General features: G+C 42.7%; 1 protein-coding gene across 17 annotated transcripts in view; it reads left to right on the forward strand.

Annotated features, from left to right (window-relative positions):
• Positions 1 to 66: 66 nt before the first annotated feature.
• The window catches only part of ERMARD (ER membrane associated RNA degradation), a 30270-nt gene continuing 14185 nt past the window's right edge, over positions 67 to 16151 (forward strand). For 7 of the 17 annotated variants that reach the window (XM_002747193.7, XM_017971560.4, XM_008995403.5 and 4 more), the window contains exons 1-9: positions 67 to 108; positions 2485 to 2653; positions 4519 to 4658; positions 5559 to 5660; positions 5927 to 6016; positions 8196 to 8293; positions 9055 to 9191; positions 9858 to 9972; positions 11648 to 11750. In XM_002747193.7, coding sequence (XP_002747239.6) covers positions 103 to 108; positions 2485 to 2653; positions 4519 to 4658; positions 5559 to 5660; positions 5927 to 6016; positions 8196 to 8293; positions 9055 to 9191; positions 9858 to 9972; positions 11648 to 11750 — 960 coding nt within the window. In that variant the 5' untranslated portion in view covers positions 67 to 102. Of the gene's footprint in view, positions 1597 to 2484; positions 2654 to 2752; positions 2921 to 4518; positions 4659 to 5558; positions 5661 to 5926; positions 6017 to 8158; positions 8294 to 9054; positions 9192 to 9857; positions 9973 to 11647; positions 11751 to 16151 lie in introns of those variants that run through there. The other 10 variants (XM_017971561.4, XM_078370491.1, XM_078370493.1 and 7 more) reach the window with 6 other exon arrangements.

Here is a 16151-nt window from a genome sequence, read left to right on the forward strand (position 1 = left end):
CTCTTGCGGCCGGAAGTGCCCGCCGGAGCGCCAAGGCGCCTGGAGACGCGGCGGGCAGGCACCTGCGTCATTCACGTGCGCCTCAGCGCGGCGCCGGAAGTTATGGAGGTAGGGAGGGTACCCGGCCCGGTAACCCCGGGGCTGGTCAGGGAGTCAACGCCAGGCTGCGTGGTGCTCGGAGACCTGGAGTGGATGGGCGAGCGGGCGCCTGCGGTGGCTGGCGGTCTCGCGCTGGAACGTCGCGGCCCCGGCCTGTGCGGCGGTATCGGGCTCTCAGCCCTGCTCAACGCCGGGCGGGCCCTGCCGGCCTCCCTGTGCCAGGCTCGGTGTGTCTGTCGCCCTCTGGCCCTGAGCTGAAACGCGGCGGACTGTGTGGGAGGGCTGTGCGCGGTGGCGCGGGGGCCGGGCTCTCACCTGACCGTGGCCTCGTTCCTAGAAGCTCATTTTCCTAGCCATTGCCTGACAGTAAATTTGTGTTCATCGCTTTTAGATCGTTTGAGTAACAGTATAAAACTCGTCACGACTGCCTTACCGACCTCGTGTCGGGAGATCTGGTTATATGTGGTTGCCTCAGGATATTTAATTTTTTTTTCCTCCCTGAGGCAATTAAATATCAAATACCAATCATCAGCAATAACGACAGCGGAGCCGGGCATGGTGGCGTCTGTGGTCCCAGCATCTCGGGAGGCTGCGGCAGAAGGATCACTTTAGCCGGGGAGGTGGAGGCTGCAGTGAGCTGAGATCGCGCCACTGCACCACTGTCTGGGCGACAGCCAGACCCCGTCTCCAAAATAATGATGATAACTACCAGTTTTGAGTACCATGTGCTAGGCGCTTTTCCTGTATTATCTCTTTACTGCAGCCCTATAAGATGCAGTCTGGCACCGTTTTATTTCAGTTAGAACTGAGACTCGGATATATTAAGTCACTTTTCCAAGGCAAGAGGTAGTCAGAGGCTGAGGAATGAATCAAATTTAAGTCTAGCTCCAAAGCACCAGCCCAGTGTGGTCTTCACAGTTCTAGCCCCATAGGGCCTAATTGCAGGCCTCAATCGCCACAATCAACAAATAGTTAATGTACATTTCTTTAGTGATGCCTTAACTGTTAGGGCCTGCTGGGATTGTTAGAAAACCAGGGCTGAGAGTGGAAAGTGCAACATCTGGGGAACGGGAAGAGTAAACAGGGTAACTGGTATTGAGCAGGACAAGGGAACTGAAACTAATCAGTTTCCAGGTTAGGAGGCTGCCCAGAATTAATGATGACCGTCACAACACAGTCACGCCTTAACTCGAAACGCCAAAATAAAAGAGCCTCGGTTCAGCTTTAGATCCTGAATTTGACTTCTTTGCAGGTTTATACCATGGTCTTGGTGTCATGTGGGATAATTGTGAGGATTTTGATTTTATTTAATTCTCCAAAATTAGTGGAAAATTTTGGACAACCAGTACGGCTTGCTAATTTTTACATGGCAGAGGAGGCTAAACTTTACTTCTGCCCATCTCAGTTCAGAGTGACACCTTTAACAAAAGAAAGGTTAACCAGAAAAAAGTTTATTAATGCAGAGTGCACATCACAAGGGATAAACCTCAATGAAAGGTAACTTGAAATGATGGCTTAGAACTACATTTGCATACCATCTTCAACAAAGAACTATAGATTTGCAGAGAAATGACACAGTAAAACAATTTTAGGCTTCAAAGGTCAGGAAACTGGGAAGGTAGATACATGTTTGGAAACTGATGGAGTAAGAATTGTCTGTAGATTCCTCTGGTGCCTTCTCTGGTCTGTTAAGAGTCTAAAGTTACCTCCAGTAAAGAATTTATATCCTGTCTTTGGGTGGAAGACGGGGAGGATAGAGAGAGCTTTTCCTTCATTTGCTACCTCTTGTCTTCAGCTCAGATTTTTTTTTTTTTATATCAAAGAGGCGTGTTTTGTGATGACATCGTGGTTTTCTTCAACACCATTTAGTGAGTCAGAGGGATTCTGGTATTTTTTTTTTTTTTTTGCTTCTTTTTCATCATGTTTGATTTCTGCTCTTCCATTCCCCATTTAAAAAAATGTTTATTTTGATAACTCTGGGATAGTGAAGGAATGCTGAGAGAAATAATGCCCTGTTCATAAAACACACTGAGCTTCCGTGAACTGATATCTTTTTTGTTTTTTGTTTTTTGTTTTTTTTTTAAAGAAAAGTGAAAGCAAGTTTAATTAAGAAAGTAAAGGAATAAAGAACGGCTACCGCATAGGCAGAGCAGTCTGCAAATATTATTATTGATAATCTTTAAACCTTTCTCATATTTGAGAGCATTTATGTACATATCTTTAATATTTAATCACAATGTTGTAATTATAAAGGTCTCATGATATCCAGAAAGCATGTTAATAGTAACTACACCTGAGTTCAGTCAGTTCTTAAGAGTTTTCTTGTGACTTAAATATATAATACTCTATTTTTCTTTCTGTTAATCAGTGCCTTTTTTTTTTTAGGTATTAATAGGGGCCCCTATTACCACATGTCTTTCTCCCTCAGTATATGATATAATTTGTAATCTTGGGTTTGAACTCAGAGAAAATTGTGACATCAATAGCATTGTAACTCAGAATGGTGAGGTATGCTGGAAAACAGTCACAGACTGTGTGAGCTACACAGAGTCAGGTTTGTGCTGTCTTTGTACTCCAAACTTTTGTAACTGTTCTATTGAAAATGTCTTGACCTGTAAAATTCCCCTTTCTGACCATTGCTTCCTTTTATTAGAGAATGTTGTAATATAGACCTGACTCCAAGAAGAAAAGGAATTAATGTGAAAAGAGAGGAGATGAGGCCAGAGAAGCATGGAAAAATTCATGGAAAGCTAGACTAAGAAAACCACCTCTACAGAAGAGGTGTCAGGAGGCAGAGAGGAGCTGGTGGGCTGTTGATGATGTAGGTCTCAGGGCCTTGAGATGATTTTCCATAGGAGTCATATGAATTAAGGGTATAAAATGACCAGTAATAGATTATACAGTTATTTTTAATGTCTTCTAAGCATTCTTGCACACTTGAGAAATATGGGTGGGGAAATTTAATAATAGTTATAAAAATTACAAATGAACATACTCTGGCCTAGCAGTCCATTTTCAGGAATCTTTAAGACAGCTACAGATATGAAAGTGTGTTTGTGCAAGGTTATCCTTTAATAAATAAACAGCCAAACATCAAGCAGTAGGGGTTTGGTTCAGTAAATTATGATAAATGCATGTAATGGAATATTATGTAGTGGTAGAAAAGAATGAGGAGGCTCGCCTGATACAGAAATCTCGGAGCTAAGTGGGAAAAAAAACAGGAAGGGCATGTGTTTGTATTTGCCCTTTGCTATTTCATTCATTCACTCGTTCATTCATTTGAGACGAAGTCTTGCTCTTGTCCCCCAGGCTGGAGCATAATGGTGTGATCCTGGCTCACTACAACCTCTGCATCCCAGGTTCAAGCCATTCTCCTGCCTCAGCCTCCTGAGGAACTGGGATTACAGGTGCCTGCCACCACGCCCAGCATTTTTAGTACAGATGGAGTTTCACTCTGTTGGCCAGGCTGGTCTCGAACTCCTGACCTCAGGTGATCTGCCTGCCTCGGCCTCTCAAAGTGTTGGGATTACAGGCGTGAGTCACCGTGCTTGGCCACATTTTGTTATTTATTGATCATTAACCAAGTGGATGGTTAATCCCTAATTTATAAAAAAAACGAAAACAGCAGAAGCTTCATATAAAAAAATTAAAGCAACAAAAACTTTGTATTATAAATATGTTTTAAAGTAATTCATTGTCATAAGAAATCTCATTCTAATAATGTTAACTTAAAAAATACCAGGTGGCCAGGCGCGGTGCTCACGCCTATAATCCCAGCACTTTGGGAGGCTGAGGCAGATGGATCACGAGGTCAAAATATCGAGACCATCCTGGTCAACAAGGTGAAACCCCATCTCTACTAAAAATACAAAAATTAGCTGGGCATGGTGGTGTGCGCCTATAGTCCCAGCTACTCAGGAGGCTGAGGCAGGAGAATTGCTTGAACCCAGAAGGCGAAGGTTGAGGTGAGGTGAGATCGTGCCATTGCACTCCAGTCTGGGTAACAATCGTGAAACTCCTTTAAAAAAAAAAAATACCAGGTTACAAAATTGTATATACAGAGTGAGCCTGGTCTAACTTTGAAAAAATCAGGTTACAAAATTGTGTATACAATGTGAGCCTGGTTTCCTGTATATTTATGTACAGGTAAAGATATTGACAAAAATAGTTGTTTCTTGTTTGAAAGGTTTTGTATTTTCCAAATTCTCTACTGATAGTATATTTTTCTTTTATAATCTGATAAGCATTATATGATTTATTTCCAACAACATAAAAAGTTTATTATGTGTTCAATGGTAAACTGATTGTTAATTTTGTGGAAGTTTCATAATTAAAGCATTTTCTTCTTTGATGATGTAGATGTTTTATATGACATGATATGAAGCTATGGTGCTAAAATTTGCTTTCTTATCCTTTAAGACCAGGGTCTGGATTACTGGGGAAGTGTGAGGCTGCTGGGCCCTGTGTGTGAAGCTGTCCATTCACATTTCTTATCTCTGACCAAGGGGCAGTTTGAAATTCAATATGCACCATGGTTCCAGTGGACAAGTTTACCACAGGTGTGGCTTTTGAACAACCTTTAGAAATAAAAAACTGTGCAAATACTATTTAGAGGACTTACTATTTGCCAATTTTAAAGGGGCCTCCTTCATCCCCAGGCCCCCCAACTGTAAAGAACTGTTGAGGGTTGCAAGAGAACCCTGGCTATTATGCAGGGTCTCCAAAGCCTGAGCTGAGAGACATCCCTTGGAACACAGGAATTCATTATCACAGGATTAGGGGTTGGAGAGCTAACACTTGGCACTTGGTGCTCATCCAGGGACAGAAGAAAACTTGACCACTTGAGAATAAGAGGCCCTGTGGAGAGGTATGGAGGTGTTCTAAGACATCTACGACAGTGGGGCCTGGAGAACAGAGCTGGGATACTTGGTTTGTTGTGAGGAATTGAAGGGAGGATGGGTAATTTGGGGCCCAACCCAAAATTTTGTTTTGGCCTGTTTTTGTGGTCAGTTTTTGGCACACTAAATGACCATAGTAAAGCAGTAACTATAACACGTCTAATTCTGCTTTGAATTTGGAGTGAAGGAATCATTGCATTCCCCTTGTACTAGCATTTTTAAGTGACAGGATGAGCAGCCTTGTGTGTATCTGTTTGAGGACTCAGCCAAATCAAAAGGAGAAAAAGATGAGGTCAAAATGCTTGAGTTTTCCACTTAAATTATACCAGATTTGTTGCTTTCAATAAACATTTAAATAACTTTCAAGGAATCCTTTAGCTATTAAATATTTTTATGGATTCTTAGGCAATATAATTATACAGAAAATGATTACTTATCCCCTGAAAATAACTAAAATATGACAGTTGAAATCTTTAGAGGTTTGAATTTCAAAAAATAATATTGTTACCTTGAGAAATAGTTTTAGATTGCACATCCTAATATGTGTTTTATTCTAAACAGTTATTTCCTGAAATATTTGATGCCTTGAAAAGTCTACAATCTCCTGCTATTTCTCTTAGCTTAATGAAACTGACGTCATGTCTAGAACGAGCCTTGGGTGATGTAAGTGAGATCTCTTTCATTATTGGCCCATTAAATTGTCTGAATGAACATTAAACTATTTTACAGTTGCCCTCAGATTTCTTATTTTCCTCTAAGATAAAATCATTTGGTACAAATTTTTAATTGCCTTTTGAATGATTATGAAATCAATTAGTGTCTAAGTATTTTTCTCCCCTCATTTGTACAAACAGTTGCTTCATGGATAATGTTTTTAATGTTTGTTGGCTCATAATCCAATTGTTACACAATTTTTGTTTGGATTTTAGGTATTTTTACTGCTTGGGAAGGAATGCCCCTTTCTTTTAAGAGATCTACTTGCATCTGAAGAGCTTGCTCAAATCTTTGGGCAGTCTGTGGTAAGCTTGTTCATCTAAACTTGTGGAGTATATTAGTCTGTTTTCATGCTGCTGATAAAGACATACCTGAGTCTGGGAAGAGAAAGAGGTTTAATTGGCCTTACAGTTCCACATGACTTGGGAGGCCTCAGAATCATGGCAGATGGAGAAAGCCACTTCTTACATGGTGGCAGCAAGAAGCAAAAGAGGAAGAAGCAAAAGTGGAAACCCCAGATAAACCCATCAGATCTCATGAGACTTAGTCACTATTCTGCGAATAGCACAGGAAAGACCAGCCCCATGATCCCACTACTTCCCCTGGGTCCCTCCCACAACATGGGAGAATTTTGAAAGATACATTTCAAATTGAGACTTGGGTGGGGATACAGCCAAACCATATAATGAAGTAAGTGCAAAACAGCAATTCACATATGCTGTGCTTTTTTTCTTCCCAAACTGATGATGCTTTAGGAAAAAAATGTATCACTGATTCAAGCATATTCTCCTTCCCACCTTCCCTTTCAAAATCACCCCTCCTCCAGCATGTAGAAAACTTTCCTATCCTGAGTGTGAATAACTCTGGGGTGCCGCAGGGCCAATGTGTAGCATGTTGCCTCAATCAATTACATATTAATAACTATAATACAAAATCCAAAATACAACTTTAACTCTTTAAATGAGTGATAATGAAGTTTTATTTGAAATTTTTAACATGAAATTATTCTTTTTGCAACCATTTAAACTTAAGAGTGGAAAAAATCAGATATTAAAAAATAATACAGTTACATACTATATTCAAATCTCCTAAAGGGCACATGACCAAGAGACTTAAGACTAATGAATAACCTTTAGGCAACTAAGTGAGGCAGGGTCAAGGTAAAGAAACTCAGGAGAGCCTTGTGTGGAAGCTGTGCTTGCCAAGTCAGGGAGCCACTAGATAATTTTTGGAGTAAAGAAATCTGTCTTCAGTGGAGCTTTTGCATTCTTTACTGTGGATCTTTACTTCTTGTCAGCTTCAAGATTGTTTTCTTTTGTGGAAAGCATGGAGTAAATTTAAAAAGTACAAATCTCTTGTTACACACTGAATTCTTAAACACATTTTGTTTCTTTGATTTGTTCTTCAGTGCTTGCCTATATGTGATTGGCCTTCTGCCCACTTGTGGCCACTTCAGCCACCAGATACTTTTACATGGTCACTAGCATTTATACATCTGATTGACCAGTTGGTGTGAACCATGAGTATTTCACAAATTAATGGTACAGCAAAAAGATCTCCTGAAGTTGCATAGAAGAACTGCTTGTTAAATGTTCCCACTTTGGAGTAGAACCTGCTCTTGATCATTTCCACCTGCTGGTTTTGGGTCTCCCTGCTGAGGGAAGTTCGGAATGCATCCATGTTCCCTTCTCAGCAGCATCTTCACATGCATGAAGACAGTATTCACTTCTTTCTCGAGTCTTCTGGAGGCTCAGCCGTTCTTCCTCCTATGTCATGGCTTTAAGTTCTTTTAGTCTTTGAACATCTTCCATTTTTTCTGAGGTTCTTCTATTTATGGTGCCTCAAACCCAAAGTAGTTCTCTGGGAATGGCATGATTGCCATCCATTAAGTAGGACCCCTGGTTTGGTGTTTTCTGCACTCTGTAGATAGATGGTGGAGTGGGTCAGTGATGGGCTTCAAGTCAGACAGCTGGGAGGTGGAGGCTCAAGCCTGGAGCCATGCTGCTCTGTCATTTGTCCTACTGTCTCTGTTGAACCACACAGCTGCATGCTGCTTAATACGACAGTAACTTTCTGCTTATATCATTGTCTTCTTGCATTTTATTTAGATATGAGGCACATTTGAAGCACTTTATTAACGCAGGATAGCCTGTGTCAGATCTCATCCGCCATATTGATTTTGTCACCTTTGAGACTTTGATTTCACCTTTCCATGCTTGTATTTTTTTCACCTGCATGCTGGGGATAATGGTAGTACCTTCTTCATAGGTTGTTCTTAGGATGAGTTGATGAACACATATAAAATGTGTCTGGCACATATTAAGCAGTCAATAAATGTTGGTTTTATTATTATTACTACTACTTACTAGCCAAAACTGTTGGCTCTGTCAGTTAAAAAGAAGAACACCAACATTATCTTCATATTATATTGTTTTATGCAATAATAGTTAACTGTGCAATGATTTACTGTCCTAACTGGATTAGATGAATGTGCTAAAAGTCTTCATCGGCTCTCCGTGTGGCCTCAACCTGCGTAACGTCTTATGGCATGGGTTTGCATCACCTGAAGAGATTCCTCCAAAGTAAGTTGCAAGTGAAGACATTTTCTTCCTTTTTTGGATCTACCAAAGAATCTTTTAAGTTTTGAATTTCACAAGAAGGAAATATAAATGTGAAAGATGAGTGAGTTTTGAGATAGGATTTTGAAGATAAAATTGAATATTACTGATGTAGTCACTAGAATGAGGACAGGGTTATGGTTTCAGTGACTTACATCCCAAAGGCAATTCAGAGGTGGCAGCAGAAGGATGTTATGCCATTCACGTCTCAGGTGGGTGGAAGACCCTGAGGTTTCATCAGGGTTTCTCTGGTGTTATTGTGCCTCACAACCATTGCACAACTTAATTCCTACAGCTATAGAATTGTGTGCATTTTTTTTTGAGATAGAATTTTGCTCTGTCACCCAGGCTGGAGTGTGGTGCTGTATTCTCAGCTCATTTCAACCTCTTCCTCCCGGGCTTAAGCAATCCACCCGCCTCAGCCCCCTGAGTAGCTGGAAGTACAGGCACATGCCGCTATTCCCACCTAACTTTTTTGTATTTTTTGCGGAGATAGGGTTTCACCTTATTGCCCAGACTGATCTCAGACTCCTGAGCTCAAGTGATCTGCCCGCCTCAGCCTCCCAAAGTGCTGGGATTACAGGCATGAGCCACATGCTCGGCCAGTTCCGTGAAATGTAATGGTGCTTTTCTTTGTTAATTTTAAATTTGTGTTTTTCACAGTGAAGCTTTTTATAGGTATGACTGGGTATATTTTTATAACAGATCTATGGTATTTCCCCTAGATACTGTTCAATGATGATACTCTTGACAGTAGGATTGGGTCAGTTACTGAAGAGTTACCTTCAAAACACTAAACTTACATTGACACATCGCTCTTTCGTAACTCTTAAAAACCTAGAGGATTTGGTTATTTTTCCTGGTAAGTACTACATTTCACATTTTTTCCTTAATGTAGTTTTGCATAGATATTTGTAAAGTCAGTAAACAGCATTGAGGTGTGTACTCTTGAGGTGAGGTGCAGTAGTTATTCTTCAGTGGTCAGATGGCTTTCAGAGTTGCTTGAAGAACCTCCTACATTTTGCTACCCAAAGCCCTGTCTCCTCCCACCCTGCCCCGGGGTTGTTGTGGGGGTCACAGAGTTGCGGCTGTGTGAGTCAGCTCTTTCTTCCTCAGAAGTGCTGTGCACAATAGTGGCCTCAGGCTGTGGTAGGATGTATATTCTCTTCTCCTTCCACCTCTGGTATCTTTGTACTCATGATCGTTATATCAGAAGTACTTGTAGTATCAAGGGTCTTTTATAGCTTCTGAAAATATATTTTACTTCTCTTGGTCATTGTACTTGCTTGGTCCACCCTGAGCTGTTGCCTGAATCACTGAAGAGATGCACATGCCCTCCTTTCCGAGGGTCGTCTGCACCTCGGGCTCTTGGTCAGGGTGACCCTACTCTTTGATGAGTCCCCTGCAGCAGTGGCTACAGTTCAACCGCCTAAAGTGATTGACTCATTGGCATCACTCCCTCAGGATGTTCCCATCGTTCTTCATTTGATTCGTATGATTGTGTTTAAAACTGTTTGTTATTTTGCAGATGTTACTTATGAGGTGCTTTCAGTATTAGAAGAAGTGATGACAAAATCTGCTTTTATATTAAAAATCATGTTACCATATTGGGAAGTTGCACTGATCAAGTTCAGGTCACAAAGGTAACTGAAGGGTACGTGGCACAGTGGTTTTCAGTGGTTGGAGATCAGTCTTTCTTGACGCCCTTCACTTTTGATGCTTTTTCCTGTGGGAGTAGAAGTGAAGAGAAGCTGGGCTGACTTGAGCAGATCTGAAAATAAAACACATTCATAGAGTCACTTAAAGGACAGCCTGTGATTATATCTTAAACATTGTGTGTCAGCCTTTTGGCAGTTGATAGAATTATTTTTCGGGATCCACTTTTTATTATTTTCTGGAATTCTTAGAATGAGTGAAACATGTCCAGAATCATGAAACAAAGACAAGCCAGCTTTTTCCTTACATTCTTTTTCGGTCCTCAGGAGCAAACACATGTATGGAAGCCACCAGAAGGTCTAGTGAGCTTCTCTTTAGATCTTTAAAAGATATTACCCTATTCATTCATTTTTATGCTTTGAGAATCCACTGAAATCCTGGTATTTGCATTTTTGTTATTTCTTTTTAAGACTAGATCTCCCTCTGTCCCCCAGGCTGAAGTGCAATGGAACCATCTCGGCTCACTGTAAGCTTGAGCTCCCGGGCTCATGCTGTCCTTCCACCTCAGCCTCCTGAGTAGCTAGGACTGTAAGTGTGTATTACCATGCCTGGCTAATTTTGTACTTTTTCTAGAGGTGAGGTCTTATTCCATTGCCCAGGCTAATCTTGAACTCCTGGACTCAAGTGATCCTCCTGCCTCAGCCTCCCAAAGTGCTGGGATTACAGGAGAGAGCCTCTGCACCCAGCCTCAGTATTTTTTAGAAGCAATGAAATGAGTTAGAAAGTTCTTTGATGATGTTTTATTCTATAGAAGCTACTAAAAATGGTTTATCAAACATGAAAACACTGGAAATGTTTTTAAAATCATTAGTAGATGAAACTGGTTTTCTGTGTGTGTGAGGTTTTTTTTGTTTTGTTTTGTTTTTGTTTTTGACACAAAGTCTCACTCTGTCACCCAGGCTGGAGTACAATGGTGTGACCTCAGTTCATTGCATCCTCCGCCTCCTAGGTTTAAGCGATTCTTGTGCCTCAGCCTCCCAAGTAGCTGGAACTACAAGCATGCACCACCACGCCCTGCTGATTTTTGTATTTTTAGTAGAGATGGAGTTTCGTCATATTGGCCAGGCTGGTCTCAAACTCTTAGCCTCATGTGGTCTACCTGCCTCAGCCTCCCCAAGTTCTAGGACTACAGGCATGAGCCACTGTGCCCAGTTGCTTCTTTTTGTTACTTCTATTAGCAAGTATTATCACTTCTCTTTGCCTTTGATATCTAGCCTGCAGCAGTTACTGTGATGTTGGTGTCAATATTATTTTTGTTTTTTGCTTTTTTACTTAGAGACAGTTTTACTCTGTCACTCAAGCTGGAGTGTAGTAGCACAGTCATAGCTCACCCCAGCCTTTAACTCCTGGGTTTAAGCATTCCTGCTGCCTCAGCCTCCTAGGTAGCTAGGACTACAGGCATGTGCCACCACACCTTGCTCATTTCTAAATTTTTTGTAGAGACGGGGTGTCCCTGGCTGGTGTTGAACTCCTGGCCTCAAGCAATCCTCCTGCCTTGAATTCCCTAAAATGCTGAGATTACAGGCATGAGCCACTGTACTAATAGCCTAATATTTATTTTTGAAACATGGAGTTTTACCCATTTTCCCTTCAATTTCATAGGTTTGCTGACTGTGCCATATTGTTGCTGGCACAACTAGAGACTGGACTTAGGAATGTTTTTGCCACACTTAACAGATGTCCAGCAAGACTCCTGACTGCTGAGGTAAACTTGTTTTTATTATTGATTGTGATTGTTGCTGCTGTGTTAACAGTTTTCTGTGACCAATTAAAAGTTTTTAAAATTTTTATTCTATTTAACATTAAAATGAATTTTTAAGCCAAGAACTAGGGAAGGCTTTACTATCATTTTTATAGGATTTGTATTTATGTTGTTTATGTTTTTAAAACATATTTCTGTAATATTCAAAGCAGTCTTTTAAACATATTGATGTCATGAAAGTAGTGGGTGCTGACTCCCTCTCCGTCCCTGTGAATGGTGTGTCACTGTGAGCGCAGGAGATGGTCGGTCCAGCCAGGAGGCCAAGGCCGACCGTGGTTGATTCTGACCTTGGGAAAGTAATCAAAACCTTCTGAGCATGAGTTTCTCCATGTTACAAGTGGGAGATGTGGGTTTAGAGATGATTTGGTTAGCGCCAGCCCTGCTGCGGGTCATGGAAGCCTTTGTCTACATTTCTCGGGCCCCTCCATGCGTGCACACAGTTGTCTCACAGGTCCCACATCAGCCCTGGTTGCCCTGTCTCAGGCAAGTGTCTCTGAGCTTCCAGCCTACCTCCTCTGGCTCCTAGAATTTCTCATTTCTGCTCCTTTTTGGTAGTTATGGTCAGATCTGGCTGCTCGTGATAGAGATTTGGAAATAGTATGGCTGCAGTGACTGAAATAGGATAGAAGTGCGTTTCTGCTTTTTCTAAATGTGAGTAGCCCTCGCCGAGATGGCAGCACCCCTGTCATCAGCACTCAGACCCCTCTGTGTCATCTTCCACTCATGAGGGCCAGGCCTTTCTCATGGAGACTTCTTCCTCATGGCTCCAGCTGGCTGTGTCAGCCATCACATATGCTTTCCAGCTAGCAGGAAAAGCAAAGATTGGAGCATGCCGCTCTCTAAGGACACTTCCTAGAGGTAGCACAGGCCATCTTCTTGGCCAGCACACATGCTGCCAGGGAGGCATGGAAGTGTTCCTGGGTGGGCGAGTGCCCAGCTCCCCACTGGACACTCTGTTGTGAAGGGTGGGGAGGTGCAGCCTCTCTACAACTCGGATTTTCATCTCCTTCTCTAGGTTGGCTTTTGCTTTTGCCCCTCTTTGTAAGCATTCCTCAATGCTCTGCTCTCAACCCCATCCTCTTGTTTTCTCTCCCTGGGAGATTTCATACAGTTCTGTGCCTTATATTTTCATCCCTGAGGGAATAGCAATTAGAAAATACTTTGAACCCAATGAAAATGAAACCCAACACATGAGAAGTTGTGGACCCAGTGAAAGCAGTGCTGTGAGGGCAGCTTATGGCCCAGGAGCCAGGCTCCTCAGCGTTGCTTCTCACTCACCTTCGTCTGATCTGTGCAGTTAGGTCTGCTCATGTTAACTGAGTATCTTCATGTGATTTTTCCTCAGCCCCTCACATTTGTGTTATTTCAGAAAGGCATTGTTTCCCACAGATTTGACCTCTGACCCTTCCTCTGTCATCTCAGCCTCCCCAGCTGCAGACTCCAGCAGCACCTCATGTTTCCCACGTCCACTCAGTGGCCGGCATGGCTCTGAGTTCCACCCAGCCGACCTCGTCTCTTCCTGTCCAAGCTGAGAAGCCCCGCCTGACTCCTCGGCGCACCCGAGCTTATCTCGTGATTCTTCCACCTTCTCAATATCATTCTTATGTCCTGCTGATTCCTATTTTCTTTTTTTAAGTTTTTTTTTGAGACAGGGTCTCGCTCTGTTGCCCAGGCTAGAATGCAGTGGTGCGATCATAGCTTAATGCAGTCTCAACCTCTGGGCTCAAGCGATCCTCCCACCTTAGCCCCCCAAGTAGCGGGACCACAGGCATGCGCTACTACACCCAGATAATTTTTAAGTGTTTTGTTTTTTTTTTGTAGAGATGGAGTCTTGCCATGTTGACCAGGCTGGTATTGAACTCCTGGGCATAAGCCATCCTCCTGCCTTGGCCTTCCAAAGTTTTGGGATTACAGGTGTGAGCCACCATGTGTGGCTCCACTGATTATTTTCTAAACTGGTATTCTTACGTTGTTTATGGTTTTTCCTTTGTCTAAGCTCTTTTATGACGTCCTGCTACCTGTCAGATGGAGTTCACGCTCCTCACGTGGCGGCACGGCCTCGGGTTCTAACCCTGCCCTCGTCTTTGCTTGTGTTCCCTGTTTGTGTTCTCCAATGTAATTTAGGCTTCTTGTCCACTCCAGAACTTGCCTGTCTTTCCTCTTACTTTGTCCCTCACCCCCAGACTTACCAGTCCAGGTCAGGGGCTATGGCCATAAGAGTGACCTCCCAGAGGCTCATCTACTCAAAGGTGGAGGCTGCTTTTCTCTGTGTTTCTGTTTCATCTTGGAGACCATCCTGCTTTGCCTTACTCCCGTGTGTTTCTGCAGAGGTCTCTGCAGGTTCTCCAAGGCAGGCCTTCACATTGCTGTCACCTGGTGCCCATGCCCAGTGCCTTCCGTGTAGGCGGCATGGTGTGGAGAGAAGCTTAGGAAAGAGTTGGGTCCTTGCTTCCTGAGGCCTGTATGGGGATGGGCTGCATGGTGGCACACTCCATCACTGTAGGGCCATGTGGTACAAATAAACTTGTGTATTTGGATATTTACTTATCATTTGACTTCATAAATAAATAAAATGACTGTTTCCACAGAGGATATGATCTATCAAAGAATATGTTAAGTTTTAGCCCAGGCTTTATCCAGAATAAACAGGATCAGTTTGTAAGGCAGTATGTTGGGAACCAGCCCAACCCTCAACGTCGGTGCCCATGTCCCGGCAGTGATGAGGGAGTGAGAAAATAAATACAGACAAAGACACAAGAATAGAATTTGACAGCATGGGTCCAGGGGTCCAACGCACTCTCTCGGGGTGATCTGAATTGGCATTGAGCTCTGGTCTCCAAGTGCTTTTATTAGGTGTATTGCAGGCTGTGAGGGGGGGTGGGTTGAGAAGGAAGATAGCCCGAGGAAGAGCATCTGTCTGCAGCATTCAATAGCAAACATGGTTCTCCTAAGAAATGCTAAGGACACTGAGATTTCACCACCCATTGTCTATCCAGGTGTTTTGGCAAGAGAGGTACAGCGGACAGGGTGCCGTAAGGTCTGACCACACACAGTGCATCAAGGGGCTTTTATCTCCCGAGCGTTGTGGACACAGAGGAATCAGAATTGCTCCATATTCTGAGAACATAGGCAGAGCCTGTGGCGTTCCAGTGTCTCTGCCCTGTAAGGCCTTCCGCCCTTACCAGCTCCTATCTATGAAGACCCTTCCGAGTCTTACGAGCAGAGGTTGCATTTCCTTCCCAGAGTCTTTTGCATAAGCTCCCTTTACGAGATCCGCACACAAACTCCATGGTGGGAAGAGTCCTGGGACCTAAGCAGGTTTTCTTTTCTGCTCTGCAACCACACCGCAGTGTTCCCTCTCAGATGGGCTTTACCACGGGCTTCCTGTTACTGCTTGATCTCTGCTTTTATTCTACAACACCATAGTTTGGATATGATCCATGGCAGACATCTCAGTGTATAAAAAGCAAAGCAAGCTTGTAATCATTTAACTGGAAGTAACACAGGTCTGCCCCTGGCCATCTCTTCCCATAGCAGTACCTATATGAAGATATTTCATAAAACTTATCAAAGACTTTTATTATTTACTGAATACTCTTGTGGCATGAGGTGTCTTCAGGACCAGTGGAAGATATGAATATGAGTGAGATTTTCTGACTTCAGAAGCTTACTGATCATGGGAGAGTGAGAAGGCATTAACACTAGTTTTGTAAAACGAAGTAGAAGCCACTGCATGTAGTTGACGGAGGTAAATGAAAATTCCGCTTTTTGGAGAAAGTGGAGTAGCAGACAACTGGATGTTTAGAACGGAACTCAGAAGGAATTTTAGGGCTGGCAATATAGATCTGAGAGCTAAAGACACAGATTTTAGAGTCATCTGTGTAGTGAAAAATATAAAATTTAAAGTAGGTTATTAAATATTAATAAATAAAACAACATTTCTAGAGAGCTAGCTTACACAAAACCCTGATTTCATCATGCTGTCTGTAAAATCTTACCAAGTCCCCCAGAAATCGTTTGAGATGGGCATTATTCACTTCCTGTTTCGCAGGGAAAACTTGAGTCTGCGGAGTCAGATCAGTTGCCAGGGCTTCCTGTCTAGAAAACGTTGAAGTTGGGATCAGAACTCAGGGCAGCCTGTGTCTGCAGGCTGTGCTGGTATTGCCGAGAAGCAGCATGAATGAAATAAATAAAAACAGACAAGGCTATTCGTTGGCAAAAACAGGAAGCTATGCTCACTCGTGCACAAATACCAGTCGTCAGGAGAAATCCTGTGTCGTATGAGCAGCGATTTGTGAGGGTCTGGGATTGAACATTTTAGAAAGGACTAGGCTAAAGCTCCAT

Source organism: Callithrix jacchus, chromosome 4 (assembly GCF_049354715.1).
Source record: "Callithrix jacchus isolate 240 chromosome 4, calJac240_pri, whole genome shotgun sequence".
NCBI lineage: Eukaryota > Metazoa > Chordata > Mammalia > Primates > Cebidae > Callithrix > Callithrix jacchus.